Below are 18252 nucleotides of genomic sequence, written 5' to 3'. Positions count from 1 at the left end.
AACCTTTAGAAATCAGATTCTTTAAGTGTACTAGCATCTCTTCTGACATTTTGATAACCATGCCAGCAATGACATCATATAAAAGTGAGAAAGTGGTAATGAGATTAAAGCCTAGTATAGAGCCCTATAGCACAATAAAGAAGCATCTTTAAAGTCTGATATCTGTTTTCTTATAGTTGCTCAAGGAATTACAAACCCCATTACTATTATTCACATCTTATTCCTTAACTTTATTCACAATCCTATCAAGGTACATTTTCTCAATATAGATATTTTGTCAATAATACCTTATTTATGCATGAATATGTACATACACACACCTATCTACACATACATACACACTTATACAAAGCATATGCACATATATATATCATATAGATAAATCACAGTAATACTGTACCTCATAGGTAGTTCCATAATGGCATGTAAATTGGCACTGTCTGTTAGTTTCTGCATCTTGCTCAACATTGGTATAAAATATTACTCCATCTCCAGAGCAGGATACAATCTGCTTATCATTTGTGCATGGTAAGAACTTTGCACTAAATATATTTGCTCGGTGCCCTGAACGAATTGTTGTCAAAACCTAAAACACAGAGAGGAGTTTTTAGTAATTTATTGCTAAATTACTAAAGAGTAAATTTATTACTAATTACTAAATTACTAAGAGTAATTTTTAGTAATTTATTATTTCCTAAAAAGAAGCATTCGAATTCAAACTTAATATAATCCTAGCCAGGAATAAATTCTCATTAACACTCTCAGCTCAAATAAAAATTATCATTTGAGTCCAAGCTATTGGCTTGGCTAAAAAGTTTGTTCAAGTTTTTGCATAACATGGAAAATCCCAAATGAACTTTTTGGTTAACCCAATATCATAATTAGAAAAAAAAATCAGAATCTCACATACTTTATTTCCCTCTGAGAAGTAAAGAAGATTAAGAATATCAACAGGCATTAGTGCTGAAACAGAGTCCCCCTAAAACTAAGTTCCTCTGCAGAGTTTATGATTAACTTCTCTAACCAATTTTTATTTCCTGTCTAGTCCAATATCTGTTTCTCTCATGACTGAGGAGAGTAAAAGAAAATGGGACCGAGACCAAGCAGGAACCTGTGAGGCCATCCCAGGCATAAAAGTCTTTCAGTGTCTTCGGTCTCTTGTTTGTAGGAAAACGGCTTTCAGCCTCATAGACCTTCCCTGAGTTCCAAAAGGCAGATTCAGTTACTAATTAGGAGACTAAGGAAATGTAGAAAGGGCAAGGGAACTTGGTTCTGGTTCTTTGCAGGGGAGGAGAAGGGGTTGTGAATAACAGTTTGATATACATCTCTGAGTTCTACAAGAACTTAAGGCCCCTAGCCAGAAGGAGGAGGGTAACTTTAGGCTGAGCATGTGGACCGCAGGCTGGAGATTCCTAGAACAATGTTACCTTACCACCAGCCAACCAGCAGGGGTTACACACCTGGTAGCCCTCCCCTCAAATTCTGTTTGTAAAAATTTCTTTCCTGAAAACCAAGGAGAGTTTGGGTCTCTTAAGCAGGAGCCTGCCTGTTCCTTTTGCATGATCCTTGCAATAAACCTTGCTCTGCTCCAAATTCTAAAATTTTTGTTTGTCTGGCCTCATTGTGCATCAGGCACACAAATGGGTTCAACGGCAGTGCCATGAGAATTAAATATGTGTATTTCTACCTATTTGGTATATGTGGACTCATTCATAAACTCAAAATAAATATGAAAAGATTATCTTGATTGACTTTTGAAATTGTTTCCTAAATGATTATCAAGTCATTCCCTTTCAGGATGAAAAAATAAAAACAAACTAAATCTTAAATAATCATAAAAGTAAAGTAATAAAATGGTACAGAAGTTCCTACTTCTGTAAAGAACAAAGAAGTTCCTACACCTAAATCCTTAATAATTTAAAAGATCAGAATTCCTGTGACAGAAGTATGGTTTAAAATAAACATTGCAATATTTTTAACAAACATAGCAGATAAAAGATCAAATTCCCCTACAGTGCTTAAAAATTGAGAGGGGGGAAGAAAAAAAAGGGCAAAAGATCTGAATATAGTCCAAGATAAACAAATGGGCCTTAAAATTTTGAAAAAGCATCAACTTCATATAGGAAATGCAAATTGAAACTACATTAAGATCACCAATTTCCACTTTTTAGATTAGCAAAAATCAAAAGCTTGACAACATACTATATAAGTGAGTGTGGTGGGGAGAGGGACACCAGGCTCTTTAAACAGTTCTGGTGGGATGCTAAATGGTGCAAACCAATAGAAAGGAATTTAGCAATCCCTCACAAAACTACATATGCATTAAATCTTTGATCAAGCAAGTCTATTTCTAAGAATTTACTCTGAAGGTATACATCCAACAATATTAAAAAAAAAAAGCAGTTATTTACTGAGTCCTTCATAATAGCAAACAAAACACAGGAGACTGGCTGAATAAATTCCAGTACATCCCCACAATGTATATACAATGGAGATTTAGCACAATGGAAATATCTGTTGTGGTTTTTTATTTTAAAAATGTGCTTTAAAAAAAGGGAGAGTATGTCAAAACAGAAACACAAAGTTTCTTTAGTTCACTTTAAATGTCTTACTGAACAAAATTAACATACTACTGTGAATCAACTATACTCCAATAAAATTATTTTAATAAATAAAAGAACAACAAAAAATGTCTTACTGAACAAACTGGAGCAATTTGAGCATCCAAAAGATTATCAGTGATAGATTATAATTTATTAAATAAAAATCTATAATCCCACTGTAATTTTTTCAAAATGATGGCAAAGACAAAGGAAATGCTCATATTTAACAAATAATGTCAATTAGTAAATGTGGAAGAAACGATAGAATTAAAAACCACTATTTGTAATGACATTATAACAACTGATTAAGGCAAGAATCAATGAATACTGAAACCACTTTATGAAAGATTGTTATGAAAAAGAATATTTACACAATCTCAACACACTACTCCATAGATAGCTTATAATCACAAAGGATAAATGTACCCTCACAATGGAAAGATCAAATGTAACATCACCAGTCAGGGAACAAATTAATATCATGTACCACAACCTCATCCATAGAAAATTCTTAGCAAAAATAATTTTAATCAACTCATGAAGAAACAATAAGACAAATCCAAATGGAGGGACATTCTGTGAAATGACTTGATAGTCAATATAACAATAAAACAACATATCAAAGTCATGAAAGACCAAGAAGTTGCATGAACTATTCTCAAGCAAATAAAGGAAATATGACAACTAAATGAAATGTGTGATGCTGCACTGGGGGCTAGATTAAGAGAGGCATGGCAGTGCTAAAGAACATTACTGAAACAAAAGGAAAAATTTGAATATATACAGGTATATATGTACATGTACTATGTGTGGATATATGTAATATACTATAGATATATTGTAATATATATATAATATGCTGGTTTAGTCGCTAAGCCGTGTCCAACTCTTGCGACCCCATGGACTGTAGCCTGCCAGGCTCCTCTGTCCATAAGATTCTCCAGGCAAGGATACTGCAGTGGGTTGCCATTTCCTTCTCCAGGGGATCTTCCCAACCCAGGAATCAAGCCCAGGTCTCCTGCACTGCAGGCAGATTCTTTCCCAATTGAGCTGTAAGGGAAGCTATATAATATACTACAGATACTATGTATACTATAGATATGGCAGGCATATACTAGGATATGCCTGCATAACACTGAAGAGAGGATGTTACATTCAACAATCACTGCAGTTACCCCCAATGGTTAACCCTGAGGGGAACTTAGAACAGCGATAAATAGGCTGCCAGTCATCAAGCCATCAGTCTCTGCAGACACCCCCAGTGGTGTACGCTGAGGGGATTCAGGATGGAGAAAAAAAGGACCTTAGATATTACATAGTTAAGGGACAGAACAAAGGAACAATTTCATTAAGCCCAGATTCCAGTATCTTCCCCAAGAAAAGATAAAATTTATTCTCCTAAATTTATCAACTTGAGATGTCTGGGTTTTCTTAAATTAGCACTAATCTTTTGATGTTCTGATTACCTGGAGTTTTGTGGATTGTTTTTTTTCTTTTGCAGAAACTCTTATACTTAACCTGGCTCGCCTTTACCTCTTCAGAACAGTTCCTCAGAGCTATCTGAGAGGCTGTCTCCCTGGCTTAAGTCCTCAGTATGACTACTGAATAAAAAACAATTCTCAACATTTAGGATGTGCATTTTTTTTAGTTGATAGTATAAAATCATATATATTATATATATAGCATACAGGCAATTCTCATTACTACTAGTACTTATGTTCTATAAAGTCACCACTAAAGCTGAAACTCCAGTACTTTGGCCACCTCATGAGAAGAGTTGACTCATTGGAAAAGACTCTGATGCTGGGAGGGATTGGGGGCAGGAGGAGAAAGGGACGACAGAGGATGAGATGGCTGGATGGCATCACTGACTCGATGGACGTGAGTCTGAGTGAACTCCGGGAGTTGGTGATAGACAGGGAGGCCTGGCGTGCTGCGATTCATGGGGTTGCAAAGAGTCGGACATGACTGAGCGACTGAACTGAACTGAAGATTACATTGTTTTTTAATCAATAAGTTGTGTCTGACTCTTTTGTGACTCCATGGACTATAGCCCACTGGGCTCCTCTGTCCAAAGGATTTCCCAGGCAAAAATACGGGAGTGGGCTGCCGTTTCCTTCTCCAAGGGATCTCCCCAACCCAGTTATCGACCTAAGACTCCTGAATTGGCAGTGGATTCTTCACCACTGAGCCACCACGAAAGCCTAGCACTGCCTTAGCAAGTGCTGTATCCATTAGCAACTGCTCCTATGGAAGTGCAGGGTTAGGTTTCTGTGAGGCTCTGGTCACAAACGTTTCATTAACAAATCAGTAAGTAACTCTGCTGTATGTGTTTGTTTAAAGACACTTTATTTAATACATATTGTTGATTCATTAACAATGAACTTAGGGGAAAGAGTACTATAATTCATAGCTAACTATTCACTGGAAGGACTGATGCTGAAGGGGAAGCTACAATACTTCAGCCACTTGATGTGAAGAAACGAGTTATTAGAAAAGACCTTGAGGCTGAGAAAGACTGAAGGCAAAACGAAAAGGGAGTGGCAGAGAATGAGATTGTGTCACTGACTCAATGAACATGAATCTGAGAGAATTACAGGAGATAATGAAGAACAGGCAAGCCTGGTGGGCTGTAGTCCACGGGGTCACAGAGTTGGACACGACTACTGACTGGACAACAAACAGTAACAAATGAAGCTCATCTAACATATTTTATCTACAAAGTACATTCCAGGTTTCTTATACTTAGGAAGACTAGATAGTACTCAGCAAGATAACTGGGGACCCTTTTAACCACTGAAGTCATGAACAAAAAGCACAAAAATGCAAAACGTGTGACATTCAACATATCACAGAAAGGATGCATATGCTTACAGTATTCAATGTGAAACAAAAAGTATCGAGCAGCACCCTGTTTGATCTCATCTGAGAAACGTGTATTGATGTATGAGTTAGGCAATTCAAATTTTTTGCCACTCTGTACATGTGAATGGTCATCAATGACCAGAAAAGCACGGAAAGTTGTTGATATGGAAGGGTAAAAATAAATTTAATGAATTGATAAATTTGCAAACATAGAATCTGTAAGTAAAGAGGATCAACTCAATATTCAATATTACACATCCTGACCATGGTAACTGCATTACAGTTATACAAGATAATGTTCTTGTTCTTAGTAGACAGATGTCAGAGCGTTCACGAAATGCATGACACCTCCAAACTGTTCTGAAATACTTTTTTCAAGTCTATTTGTGGATGTTGATTGTATTACCTTTTCAACTTATTGATCAGTTTTCAAATTAAAAAAAAAAATTTAGGAACAACTTTATTTTTGGTTTGGTTTCAAGTAACTACTTACAATATAAGACTAACTGATAAATTCATTAACTGACAGTAAGACACCAAGCCAGAACACAGATATATATTAGCAGTTAATTACCTTTACAACTGAAATGAAGTAAATACTTAAATTTAAATACTTAAGTATTACAAGACACTTCATCTAAGTCCTGGGGTCACAAACAAAACAAGGGTGTGCTGAGTACCACACAGTACTCCACTGTAAGTCTTATCTGCTGTTGATCAGTCACTCAGTCCTGTCCTACTCTCTGCAGGACCCCAGGCTTCCCTGGCCATTGATGCACGTCCGATCAGTTCAGTCGCTCAGTCGCGTCCGACTCTTTGCGACCCCATGAATCGCAGCACGCCAGGCCTCCCTGTCCATCACCAACTCCCGGAGTTCACTCAGACTCACATCCATCGAGTCCATGATGCCATCCAGCTATCTCATCCTCTGTCATCCCCTTCTCCTCCTGCCCCCAATCCCTCCCAGCATCAAAGTCTTTTCCAATGAGTCAACTCTTCGCATGAGGTGGCCAAAGTACTGGAGTTTCACCTTCAGCATCATTCCCTCCAAAGAAATCCCAGGGCTGATCTCTTTCAGAATGGACTGGTTGGATCGCCTTGCAGTCCAAGGGACTCTCAAGAGTCTTCTCCAACACCACAGTTCAAAAGCATCAGTTCTTTGGCGTTCAGCTTTCCTCACAGTCCAACTTTCACATCCATACATGACCACTGGAAAAACCATAGCCTTGCCTAGACGGACCTTTGTTGGCAAAGTCATGTCTCTGCTTTTGAATATGCTATCTAGGTTGGTCATAACTTCTCTTCCAAGGAGTAAGTGTCTTTTAATTTCATGGCTGCAGTCACCATCTGCAGTACTTTTGGAGCCCAAAAAGATAAAGTCTGACACTGCTTCCACTATTTCTCCATGTATTTCCCATGAAGTGATGGGACCAGATGCCATGATCTTCGTTTTCTGAAAGTACATTTAATTAGGGTCAAATAAAAAGAGAGGAGAGTCTTTGTACCTACATTAACCAAAGCCAATGGACAATAAAAATTGTAAAACATGTTAAACTTTTTCATTCCTCTCTCCAAGTATAAGACACTGAGATCTGCTCAATTAAAGTATAAGAAATAACATAGAGAATAATTAATCTAAAGCTTTTAAACAAGACAGAATCATAGACTTTAATGTCAACATATATTTCAGCATAACTTACCAAGTAGCATGTATTTCAGCATGGTTTACCAAGTAGTTAAGTACATATAAGTACACGCAATGTATGCTAGGTCTTTCACAGTTTTAATCTGATAGGTCTTTGACTTTAGTCACCTTCAGCAGACATTATTAACAATTTGATTTATCTCCATTCGACAGGTTTATTAGTGCTAGTTGCTCAGTCATGCCCAACTCTTTGCGACCCCAGGGACTGCAGTCCACCAGGCTCCTCTGTCCATAAAATTTTCCAGGCAAGGATACTGAAATGGGTTGCCATTTCCTTCTCCAGGGGATCTTCCCAACCCAGGGATTGAACCTGGGTCTCCTGCACTGCGGGCAGATTCTCTACCGACTGAGCTACAAGGGAAGCCCAATGTATAGCTTCAAAAACAAAAGCAGGAATCTTATTAAATACACTAATATGAGTTGGCAAATCACACATATCACTCAAAAATGGAAAGAAATTTCTTTATTAATCAGAGTAACTATTAAAGTAATTAGTAAAAACTGAAGTCCTTTCCACTGAACAAATCTGTTCTCTCTGAAAAAATCTCATTTCAGATGTCCCACTCCAAATTTATACCCTCTCTATTACTCCACACCTTAATAACATCCCTATCCACCCACACCTAGTTGATCACTATCCACCACAACTTGATCACCTAGTTTATCAAGTCAAAAACTAACATTTCTCACTCCTTAATCCACTATATAAGAAAGTGGAAATACTAACAAAGGTAATGCCAAAGAAAGCTCAAACTACCTCACAACTGCACTCATCTCACACGTTAGCCAAGTAATGCTCAAAATTCTCCAAGCCACACCTCAACAATACAGGAACTGTGAACTTCCAGATGTTCAAGCTGTTTTTAGAAAAGGCAGAGGAACCAGAGATCAAATTGCCAACATCTGCTGGATCATTGAAAAAGCAAGAGAGTTCCAGAATAACATCTATTTCTACTTTATTGACTATGCCAAAGCCTTTGACTGTGTGGATCACAATAAACTGTGGAAAATTCTGAAAGAGATGGGAATACCAGACCACCTGACCTGCCTCTTGAGAAACCTGTATGCAGGTCAGGAAGCAACAGTTAGAACTGGACATGGAACAACAGACTGGTTCCAAATAGGAAAAGAAGTACGTCAAGGCTGTCTATAGTCGTCACCCTGCTTATTTAACTTATACACAGAGTACATCACGAGGAACGCTGGACTGGATGAAGCACAAGCTGGAATCAAGATTGCTGGGAGAAATATCAATAACCTCAGATATGCTGATGACACCACCATTATAGAAGAAAGTGAAGAAAAACTAAAGAACCTCCTGATGAAAGTGAAAGAGGAGAGTGAAAAAGTTGGCTTAAACCTCAACATTCAGAAAACGAAGATCATGGCATCCGATCCCATCACTTCATGGCAAATAGATGGAGAAGCAGTGGAAAGAGTGGCAGATTTTATTTTTCTGGGCTCCAAAATCACCGCAGATGGTGACTGCAGCCATGAAATTAAAAGATGCTTACTCCTTGGGAGAAAAGTTATTAATAACCTAGTTGCTGCTGCTGCTGCTAAGTCACTTCAGTCGTGTCCGACTCTGTGCGACCCCAGAGACGGCAGCCCACCAGGCTTCCCTGTCCCTGGGATTCTCCAGGTAAGAACATTGGAGTGGGTTGCCATGTCCTTCTCCAAAGCATGAAAGCGAAAAGTGAAAGTGAAGCTGCTCAATCACACCTGACCCTCAGCGACCCCCTGGCCTGCAGCCTTCCAGGCTCCTCTGTCCATGGGATTTTCCAGGCAAGGGTACTGGAGTGGGGTGCCATTGCCTTCTCCGATTAATAACCTAGACAGCATATTAAAAAGCAGAGACATTACTTTGTCCACAAAGGTCTGTCTAGTCAAGGCTATGGTTTTTCCAGTAGTCATGTATGGATATGCGAGTTGGACTATAAAGAAAGCTGAGCACCGAAAAATTGATGCTTTTGACGTGTAGTGTTGGAGAAGACTCTTGAGAATCCCTTGGACTGCAACGCGATCCAACCAGTCAATCCTAAAGGAAATCAGTCCTGAATGTGCGTTAGAAGGCCTGATGTTGAAGTTGAAACTCCAATACTTTGGCCACCTGATGCAAACATACAACTCATTGGAAAAGATCCTGATACTAGAGAAGACTGAAGGCAGGAGGAGCAGGGGTGACAGGGTGAGATGATTGGATGGCATCATCAACTCAATGTACACGATTTTCTGCAAACTCCAGGAGATGGTGAAGGACAAGGAAGCCTAGTATGCTGTAGTCCATGGCATCGCAGTGTCGGACAGGACTTAGCGTCTGAACTGAACTTCCCTGATTAACAGATAATTGTTGGATGAATTGTATTTATGTATATACAGTTAGTAATTTTACCAAAGGTTGGAATTTGTTTTTAATGTGGAAATGGGTCAATGCAATCAATAGAGAGGCATGCTACTGGAGGTAAACAGCAATAAGTGTCAATTTAAGAAAAAATAGATGCACAGGTGCAAACATTTATACATTTTAAAAACTGGAAATATTTTCCTATGTATACTTTCCTTGGATTAATGGTAAACACCATTCTGAAAATGGATTTCCATTCTTGGATTTCAGAAAACACCTAAAACTAATGGCCAACAGAGATGGAAGTTGGCAGAGTAACAATATGAAATGAATATAACATATTGTAAAATACAACTAGCAACAAATGTGAAAGTGAACTAGCCATAACTTCTATCACTTTGCTAATCATCAGGTTACTGTCACTAATCTAGCTGGCCAAGCAGGTATCGCTTTCTTCGTGCATCATGTTATAGACAACACTTCTAAAACTTCAAGCTTGGTCCAGGAGTGTCCAGATAGAAAATGTTAGCTCTTTAATCTCTTAGTAAAAATCACCCCTCCCCGAATTCACCCCTACTCCTGTCTAAGGCATTGAATACAGAAACTTCTTGCCTTCTTTTACTCATACCTATTGAGCACCTACTATGTAACAGGTAATTTACTAAATGTTAAAGAAACTAAAATGAAATTGTCATTGTCCCAAATAAGTTAGAATCTAGTAGTGAGCAACATGCAAACACAAACATAGTATTACTTACTGCTGCTGCTAAGTCACTTTAGTCATGTGCGACTCTGTGCGACCCCACAGACAGCAGCCCGCCAGGTTCCCCCAGCCCTGGGAATCTCCAGGCAAGAAAACTGGAGTGGGCTGCCATTTCCTTCTCCAATGCATGAAAGGAAAAGTGAAAGTGAAGTCGCTCAGTCATGTCTCTTAGCAACGCCATGGACTACAGCCTACCAGGCTCCTGCACCCATGGGATTTTCCAGGCGAGAGTACCAGAGTGGGTTGCCATTACCTTCTCCACATAGTAACTGAGTTATCCATAAAATACAAGAACATGGGGAAGGAATGCCTACATTCACCTAGAGGAAATTAGATATTATTACAGATTATTTCAGATGAAGATGAAGATCCAATACTTTGGCCACCTGATGCAAAGAACTGACTCACTGGGAAAGACCTTGATGCTGGGAAAGACTGAGGGCAGGAGGAGAAGGAGGGACAGAGGATGAGATGGTTGGATGGCATCACCAACTCAACAGACATGAGTTTGAGCAGGCTCCGGGAGTTGGTGATATACAGGGAAGCCTGGCATGTTGCAGTGCACGGAGTCTCAAAAGAGTTGGACACGACTGAGAAACTGAACTGAACAGATAAGAGCTGAGGCTCAAAGGATGAAACTAAACTTGCCAAGTAGGTAGGAGGTGCATGGGAAAGAACACACCACTAACCGAGAAAAGTAGAAGAAAAGCACAGAACAAACAAATAACATTTTATGCTCTAAGAACCAAAGGCAGCTGGATGAAGCCAAAACAAACATTTGCACATATTCAGGATTTTTTAACAGAGGATGCTCCAAGGCTACCAGAGGACTAACTTCCTTCTGTTTCATCTATACCATGAGAAGGACTTTTGGGAGGCCTCATGGTATAGACAGTCCCATAATATTGTATAAAGTCTCTTACAGGAATCCATACATGATTGGGATCCTGAGCTTTGTTTCTATTTACCTTGACCTTCAAGGCCACCAAAACTGAAGTTTAGATATAAGACTGACAAATGTCTTCAGGGCAAAAGCTATCATGCTCACTTCTCTGGATTCACCGTTTTCCCTTCCTTTTGTATAATTTTATATATTTACTTTGGCTGTGCTGGGTCTTCGTTCCTGGGTGGGCTTTTCCCTAGTTGTGGAGCACAAGGACTACTGTCTAGTTGCAAGGCACAGGCTTCTCACTGCGGTGGCCTCTCTTCTTGTGGAGCACAGGCTCTGGCGTGCGTGGGCTCAGTGCTGCCACTCCCAGGCTCAAGAGTTGTGGTTCAAGGGCTTAGTTGCTCCACAGCACATGGAATCCTCCCAGATCAGGGACTGAACTCATGTCTCCTGCACTGGCAGGTGGATTCTTTACCACTGAGCCACTAGGGAAGACTTCCCTTCTATTTTAGACTGACAATTCTTTACTATCAAAATAGTCTTTTGTTACTTTTAGTATAATTTTTTAATCAAATGTTTCTGAGTTCATTTCAGTAGGAGAATTGGTCCAAGGAAACTAGCCTGTAACTTTAAGGGGGAAAGCTTTTATATATATATATATAATACATATAGCTTTTATACATATCATATATATATATTTGAGATCTATGATATATATAATTAAGATATACGCCATTAATAAGGAACACTTAAATCTATTTTTTAAAAGTTTTAAAAATTTTATATGCCATAAATTAATTTTCCCATCAACTCACAGGATCTAAAAATAGAGTGGGACTATAAGAACAGGTAATATCTGACTCAAGATCAAAAAACTTTACTTTCCTATGTAATGAATTATCAGTGCTTCAAAACAATAAATATATATGACAGCAAATTTTGACCTATTAAAACCATTCTAAGAAAACTATAGTCTTTTTACACTTAAAATCTATTAAAGTATTATCTCTTAGTCATTTCTCAAATTAAAAAGAGTAACCACTTTAAAGGGAAAATAAAATCTTTTAAAAATTACTCCAATAGGTATATTCACAAAATAATTGAAAGCAGGGGCTTGGAGAGAGATTTGTACTGTTATGCTCATAGCAGCATTATTCACAATAGCCAAAAAGGTGGAAATAACCCAAGTGTCCACTGGCAGATGAAAGCATAAGCAAAATATGATATATACATACAATGTCAGCTTTAAAAAGAAAAGAAATCCTGACACATGAATGAACCTTAAGGACCTTATTCTAAGTAAAATAAGCCAGTCATATAAGGACAAATACTGTAAACAAACACTTATATGAGCTACCTAGAATAGACAAATTCAAGGAGATAGAAAACAGAATAATGGTTGCCATGCGCTGGAGAAGAGAAGAATGGAGCGTTACTGCTTAATGAGCAGGGTCAGCTTTGCAAGACTGGAGTTTTGTGGCTCAATGATGGTGATGATATCACAACAATATGAATCAACTTAATGCTGGTACATTGAACTCTAGAAAATGGTTAACAAGCTGAATTTTATGTAATGTGTATTTTCACAATTTTTATTTTAAAAAGTAAAGCTCTATATTAAAAAAAATTATTCCACTGGTATCTAGATATTTAAATTCTATAAACATTAAACTTCTGATGTGTGCTGCATGCTGTCACTTCACTTGTGTCCGACTCTGTGCGACCCCATGGACTGTGGCCCACCAGGCTCCTCTGTCAATGCTCCAGGCAGGAGTACTAGAGTGGGTAGCCATTCCCTTCTCCAGAGGATCTTCCTGCCCTAGGAACTGAAGCTGGGTCTCCCTCATTGCAGGCAGATTCTTTATCTGAGTCACCAGGGAAGGCCCAATTTTTGATTGTGATAATCCAAAAGTATTCCACATATACATTATTCTAGGAAGTTTTCTTTGTTGTAAGAAAAAGGTTTTTTGAGTAATTGCAAACTAAGACAATCAGGATTTGGAAACAACAACTTTCCCTCTGCTAAGTCAGGACAGATAAGTAAAGCTATCTCTCCTTTAATGAAGAAGAGCCTCAATATAAACCTCTTTTTAGGCTGTAGAACCATTATCTAAACTATTTAAATGCAGAAAAATTTTTTTTAAAAATGAACCATTTATTCTGTAAGATTGCTAATATAAAACTTTAGTCTGATAATCTACAATGTCCTCATTCACATGAAAGTATATGTATACCTACTTACTTATATAAAGTCAGAAAAAGAGCCAATAAAAATTAGAACATAATCCTAATTAAAACTCAGTATGATATCCCAGTTTACTGAATTGGATGTTATGAGCATTTTATTAGAACCTACCCACTGTGTGTAAACTGATAAAATTCAGTTTCTTAAAATGCTTGGCTGATTCTGTGATTATAAGATTAGATTCTGTGAGCATAAAAGAAAAAGAAAATCACAGTTTTCCCCACGAAGAACGGTTTATTGAGAGATCATTTCTTGCAATTTTATCCCCATGAATAAATGAAGCATATTTAAATTTTCTAGAGTTGAATAAAATCTAATGTTTCCCTAAAGAAATTAAGTAACTGCATGCAATAACTTCCAAATTATATAATAAACTTTAGCAAAATAACAACATTCTTTGCAAATGCCCACTTTATGATCATGAACTATTTGATTTCTAGCTTCTTTTTTTTTTTTCTCATTAAGTTGTAGATTTTTAAAAACCACTTTACCTTTCTGCTGTAAGGATTACTAATTACTAGCTTGGTGTCATCTGAGCCAGATAAAATATATTCTCCAGTCTCATTCCAACAGATTGTATTAACCTAAGAAGAAAGCAAAAGAAGAAATTTAAGCAGACTTAAAGTAATAATAAGTATGGCATCTTCAATTAGCTGATGGTTCAGAATTTTATATCACTAGACAGCATATTCAAAAGCAGAGACATGACTTTGCCAACAAAGGTCCATCTAGTCAAGGCTATGGTTTTCCCAACGGTCATGTATGGATGTGAAAGTTGGACTGTGAAGAAAGCTGAGCACCGAAGAATTGATGCTTTTGAACTGCGGTGTTGGAGAAGACTCTTGTGAGTCCCTTGGACTGCAAGGAGATCCAACCAGTCCAATCTAAAGGAGATCAGTCCTGGGTGTTCTTTGGAGGGAATGATGCTGAAGCTGAAACTCCAGTACCTTGGCCACCTCATGCAAAGAGTTGACTCACTGGAAAAGACCCTGACTCTGGGAGGGATTGGGGGCAGGAGGAGAAGGGGACAACAGAGGATGAGATGGCTGGATGGTATCACCAACTCGATCGATATGAGTTTTGGTGAATTCCGGGAGTTAGTGATGGACGGGGAGGCCTGGCGTGCTGCAATTCATGGGGTCGCAAAGAGTCGGACAGGACTGAGCGACTGAACTGAACTGAATGAGATTACATCTATGGTAAATAATATACCAGTTTACTTAGTGAAAATATATACTGAGTACCATTTAGCAAACACAATGCTCCATTAATTTATAAAGACTCATAAATTAAGTATGAGTCTTTCTTAAGTTCTATTTAAATTTATTTTAAATAGTCCATTTTATATACAGGGATATAAAACCAAGTCACCTAAAAAGGAATTAGAAAAACTCACTAAAGACCTTTAGCAATTAAGGCTGTGTGGTACTGTCATGATCACAAACATATATATAAATCAATGGCATAGAACTGAGTCCAAAAATAACCCTTATATTTATGGTTCAGATAATTCTTCACAAGGGGCTAACTAAGACAACTGAATGGAGAAAGAATAATCTTTTCAACAAATGGTGCAGTAACCACTAGATATACACAAGGAAAGAACAAATCTGGATCCCTACTTCACATCATATGTGTGTTAGTCGCTCAGTCATGCCTGACTCTTTGTGACCCCATGGACTGCAATCCACCAGGTTCCTCTGTCCATGAGATTTTCCAGGCAAGGATACTGGAGTGGGTTGCCATTTCCTTCTCCAGGGGATCTTCCCAACCCAGGGATCGAACCCGGGTCTCCTGCACTGCAGGCAAATTCTTTACCAACTGAGCTACAAGGGAAGCCCTAAGTAACTAAAAATGATCAAAGATTTAAATGTAAGAACCAAAACCTTAAAACTCTTAGAAGGAAACAGATCTCAATCTTCATGAAAACTAGAACCACAATAACCACTTCACATTCATTAAGATGGCTATAGTAATTTAAGAAAAAACATAGCATATAAGAAGAAAATGCTAAGAAACTGGAACTCTGATACATCTCTGGTAGGGATGCATTACAGTACAACTATTTGGAAAGCAGTTTGGAAGTATGTCAAAAACTGAAACAGTTACCCTGAAGTAAAGTCGCGCAGTCGTGTCCAACTCTTTGCGACCTCATGGACTGTGGCCTACCAGGCTCCTCAGTCCATGGGATTTTCCAGGCAAGAGTACTGGAGTGGGTTGCCATTTCCTTCTCCAGAGGATCTTCCCAACCCAGGGATCGAACCCAGGTCTCCCGCACTGCAGGCAGACGCTTTACCGCCTGAACCACCAAAGAAGCCCTTAGCTGAAATAGTAACCCTATGAGCCAGCAATTATACAAAATGTAGAGTTTTCAGAGAACTGAAAACATACCACATAAAATCTTGTACACAAAAGTTCATAGCTGCATTATTGACAACAGGCAGAAAGGGAAGGGAAGTAATTCAAATGTCTACCAACTCATACTGAGTGAAGTAAGTCAGACAGAGAAGGAGAAATATCTTATGATATCCCTTATACGTGGAATCTAAAAAGAAATGATACAAATGAACTTACAAAACAGAGATTCACAGACTTAGAAAATAAACTTATGGTTGCCAGGAAGGGAGTTTCACAAGGTCATGTACAGGTTGCTATACTCAAAACGGATAACCAACAAGAACCTTCTGTATAGCACATGGAAGTCTATTCAATGTTATGTGCCAGCCTGGATAGGACAGGAGTATGGGGGTGAATGGATACACGTATATGTATGGCTGAGTCCCTCTGTTATTGAACTGAAACTACCACAACACTGTTAATCAACTATAACCCAATGCAAATAAAAAGTTTTGAAGTTTAGGGAAAAAAGATATTCCCCCCCCCCTGCCAAAAAAGTGACTAATTCATTTCCTCATAATAAAATATCCATACAATGAAGTATTATTCAGGCATAAAAAGAAATAATAATACATGGTGCAACATGGATGAACCTTAAAACTATTACAGTAAGCAAAAGAAGCCAGTCTGAAAGGCTACATATTATAGGGTTCATTTACATTAAAATTACGAAATAAGCTTATCTAGAGAAACCAGACAGCAGATGTAGTGACTGCCAAGAGCTGGCAGAGGGGGAACGGGTGTGACTGATAACTGGTATGGGCTTTCTCTTTTGGATGGTGAAAATATACTGGAATTAGGTAGTGGTGACTGCTATACAACTTTATGAATATAGTAAAAAAGCAATGAACCAAACACTTAAAACAGATGAATTTTTATGAAACGTGAACTGTATCTAAGTAGTTTCAAAAAAATTACTGACTTCCACTTTTTAGTCAAGATGGAATAAGAAGAACCAGATTTACTATCACATTTGAACAACCGAAAAACAGCAGAATATACATTCTTTTTAAGTATACATGATATATTTACCAATACAGAAAACATTTACTTAGGGGACATAAAATAAGTCTCAATATATTTAAAAGACTTCAAGTTCCACATAAATATGCTCTGTGTCCGGAACAGAATTAAATTAGAAATCACTAACACAAAGAAATATTTGAAAACTATAAAATAACAGATGGTCAAAAAAGAAATCACAGAATTACAAAATATTTTTAACTTGTTTTTTCGTTTTATTAAAGCAAAACATATCTTGATTTATGCACTGCAGGCAACACAGTGCTTAAAAGCAAATTTATAGCACAATAACACCTACATTAGAAAGATAAAGGTACCATAACAATGACTTTCGCTTCCACTCTAAAAGCTATAACAACGAGACCAATGAAATCGAAAGTCAAAAGACAGCTGGAAATAATGAATGTAAGAGCAGAAATCAATGAAAAAGAAAACAGGAAAACACAGAAAACTGACAAAACCAGAAACTGGTGCTTTGAAACAACAAATAAAATTAATGCACCTCTCCTCAGATTAATCAAGAAAAAGAAAGGGTGGAGGAACTTATTATCAATATCAAAAATGAGAGCAGTTAACACATAACATCATCATGACTACTTGAGCATATAGTATAATACTGTGAACAACTTTATACAATAAATTCAATGATAGAGAGAGCTAACAGAAGCCTTGAAATATAAATACTAAACAAAATTTACTGAAGACGTTTTCCATTTTTCTTAAACTGTAGTTAGAATTTTCACCAAAGAAAACTCCAGGACCAGACTGCTCTACTGGTGAAATCTGTTGAATATTTATTTCAAATAATGAAAATTTTGTACCAACTCTTTCAGAAAATTAAAGAGAATAGTACACTTCCAAACTCACTGGCACAAGATGATGGATCGATATCCTTAATGTACACACAAAAATTCTAAAACAATTTTAGCAAACTGAATAAATCAGTGTAAGAAAACAGATAATACATCACGACTCAAGGAGATTTATTTCTGAAATGCAAAAACAGTTTGACACGCAAATCAATACAATCCATGATATTAACAAACAGAAACAGAAAATCATATGATCACTGCAATAAATGCAAAATAGACATTTGAAAAATAACCAAGTAACAGTTCACAATAAGAGCTCTCAGCAAAATTGAAAGGAACTTTCTTCAATCTGACAATGAATATTTATTAAAAAAAAATCATACTAAATAACGAAAGCCTGGATGCTTTCCCTCTACGATTAGAATAAGAAAAGGAAGTTGGCTCTCTCACCACTTCTGTTCAACACTGTCTAGAATTTTAGAGTACAATAAGATAAGAAAAAGAAATAAAAGGAAATCAGACAGAAAAGAAGTAAAACGTCTCAGATGACATGACTGTTTATGTAGAATAATAAAGTTGGCTTAAAGCTCAACATTTGAAAACAAA

At 37.5% G+C, this 18252-nt stretch overlaps 1 protein-coding gene across 29 annotated transcripts in view; it reads right to left on the bottom strand.

The window, feature by feature from the left end:
* The window catches only part of DCAF6 (DDB1 and CUL4 associated factor 6), a 184839-nt gene that overhangs the window by 115001 nt on the left and 51586 nt on the right, over nt 1-18252 (bottom strand). For 16 of the 29 annotated variants that reach the window (XM_060415869.1, XM_004002739.6, XM_027977886.3 and 13 more), the window contains 2 exons: nt 13906-13998; nt 401-586 (listed from right to left, as the gene is read on the bottom strand). Coding sequence is in view for 25 of the 29 variants with exons in the window: in XM_004002739.6 (XP_004002788.3) it covers nt 401-586; nt 13906-13998 (279 nt within the window). In the remaining 4 variants the exon portion in view is untranslated. The remainder of the gene's footprint in view (nt 1-400; nt 587-13905; nt 13999-18252) is intronic. The other 13 variants (XM_042229117.2, XM_060415841.1, XM_060415853.1 and 10 more) reach the window with 2 other exon arrangements.

The sequence above is a fragment of the Ovis aries genome, chromosome 1 (assembly GCF_016772045.2).
Source record: "Ovis aries strain OAR_USU_Benz2616 breed Rambouillet chromosome 1, ARS-UI_Ramb_v3.0, whole genome shotgun sequence".
In the NCBI taxonomy this organism is placed as follows: Eukaryota; Metazoa; Chordata; class Mammalia; order Artiodactyla; family Bovidae; genus Ovis; species Ovis aries.
The sequence above is the reverse complement of the archived record's forward strand: the minus strand, read 5'-3'. Positions and strand labels throughout refer to the sequence as shown.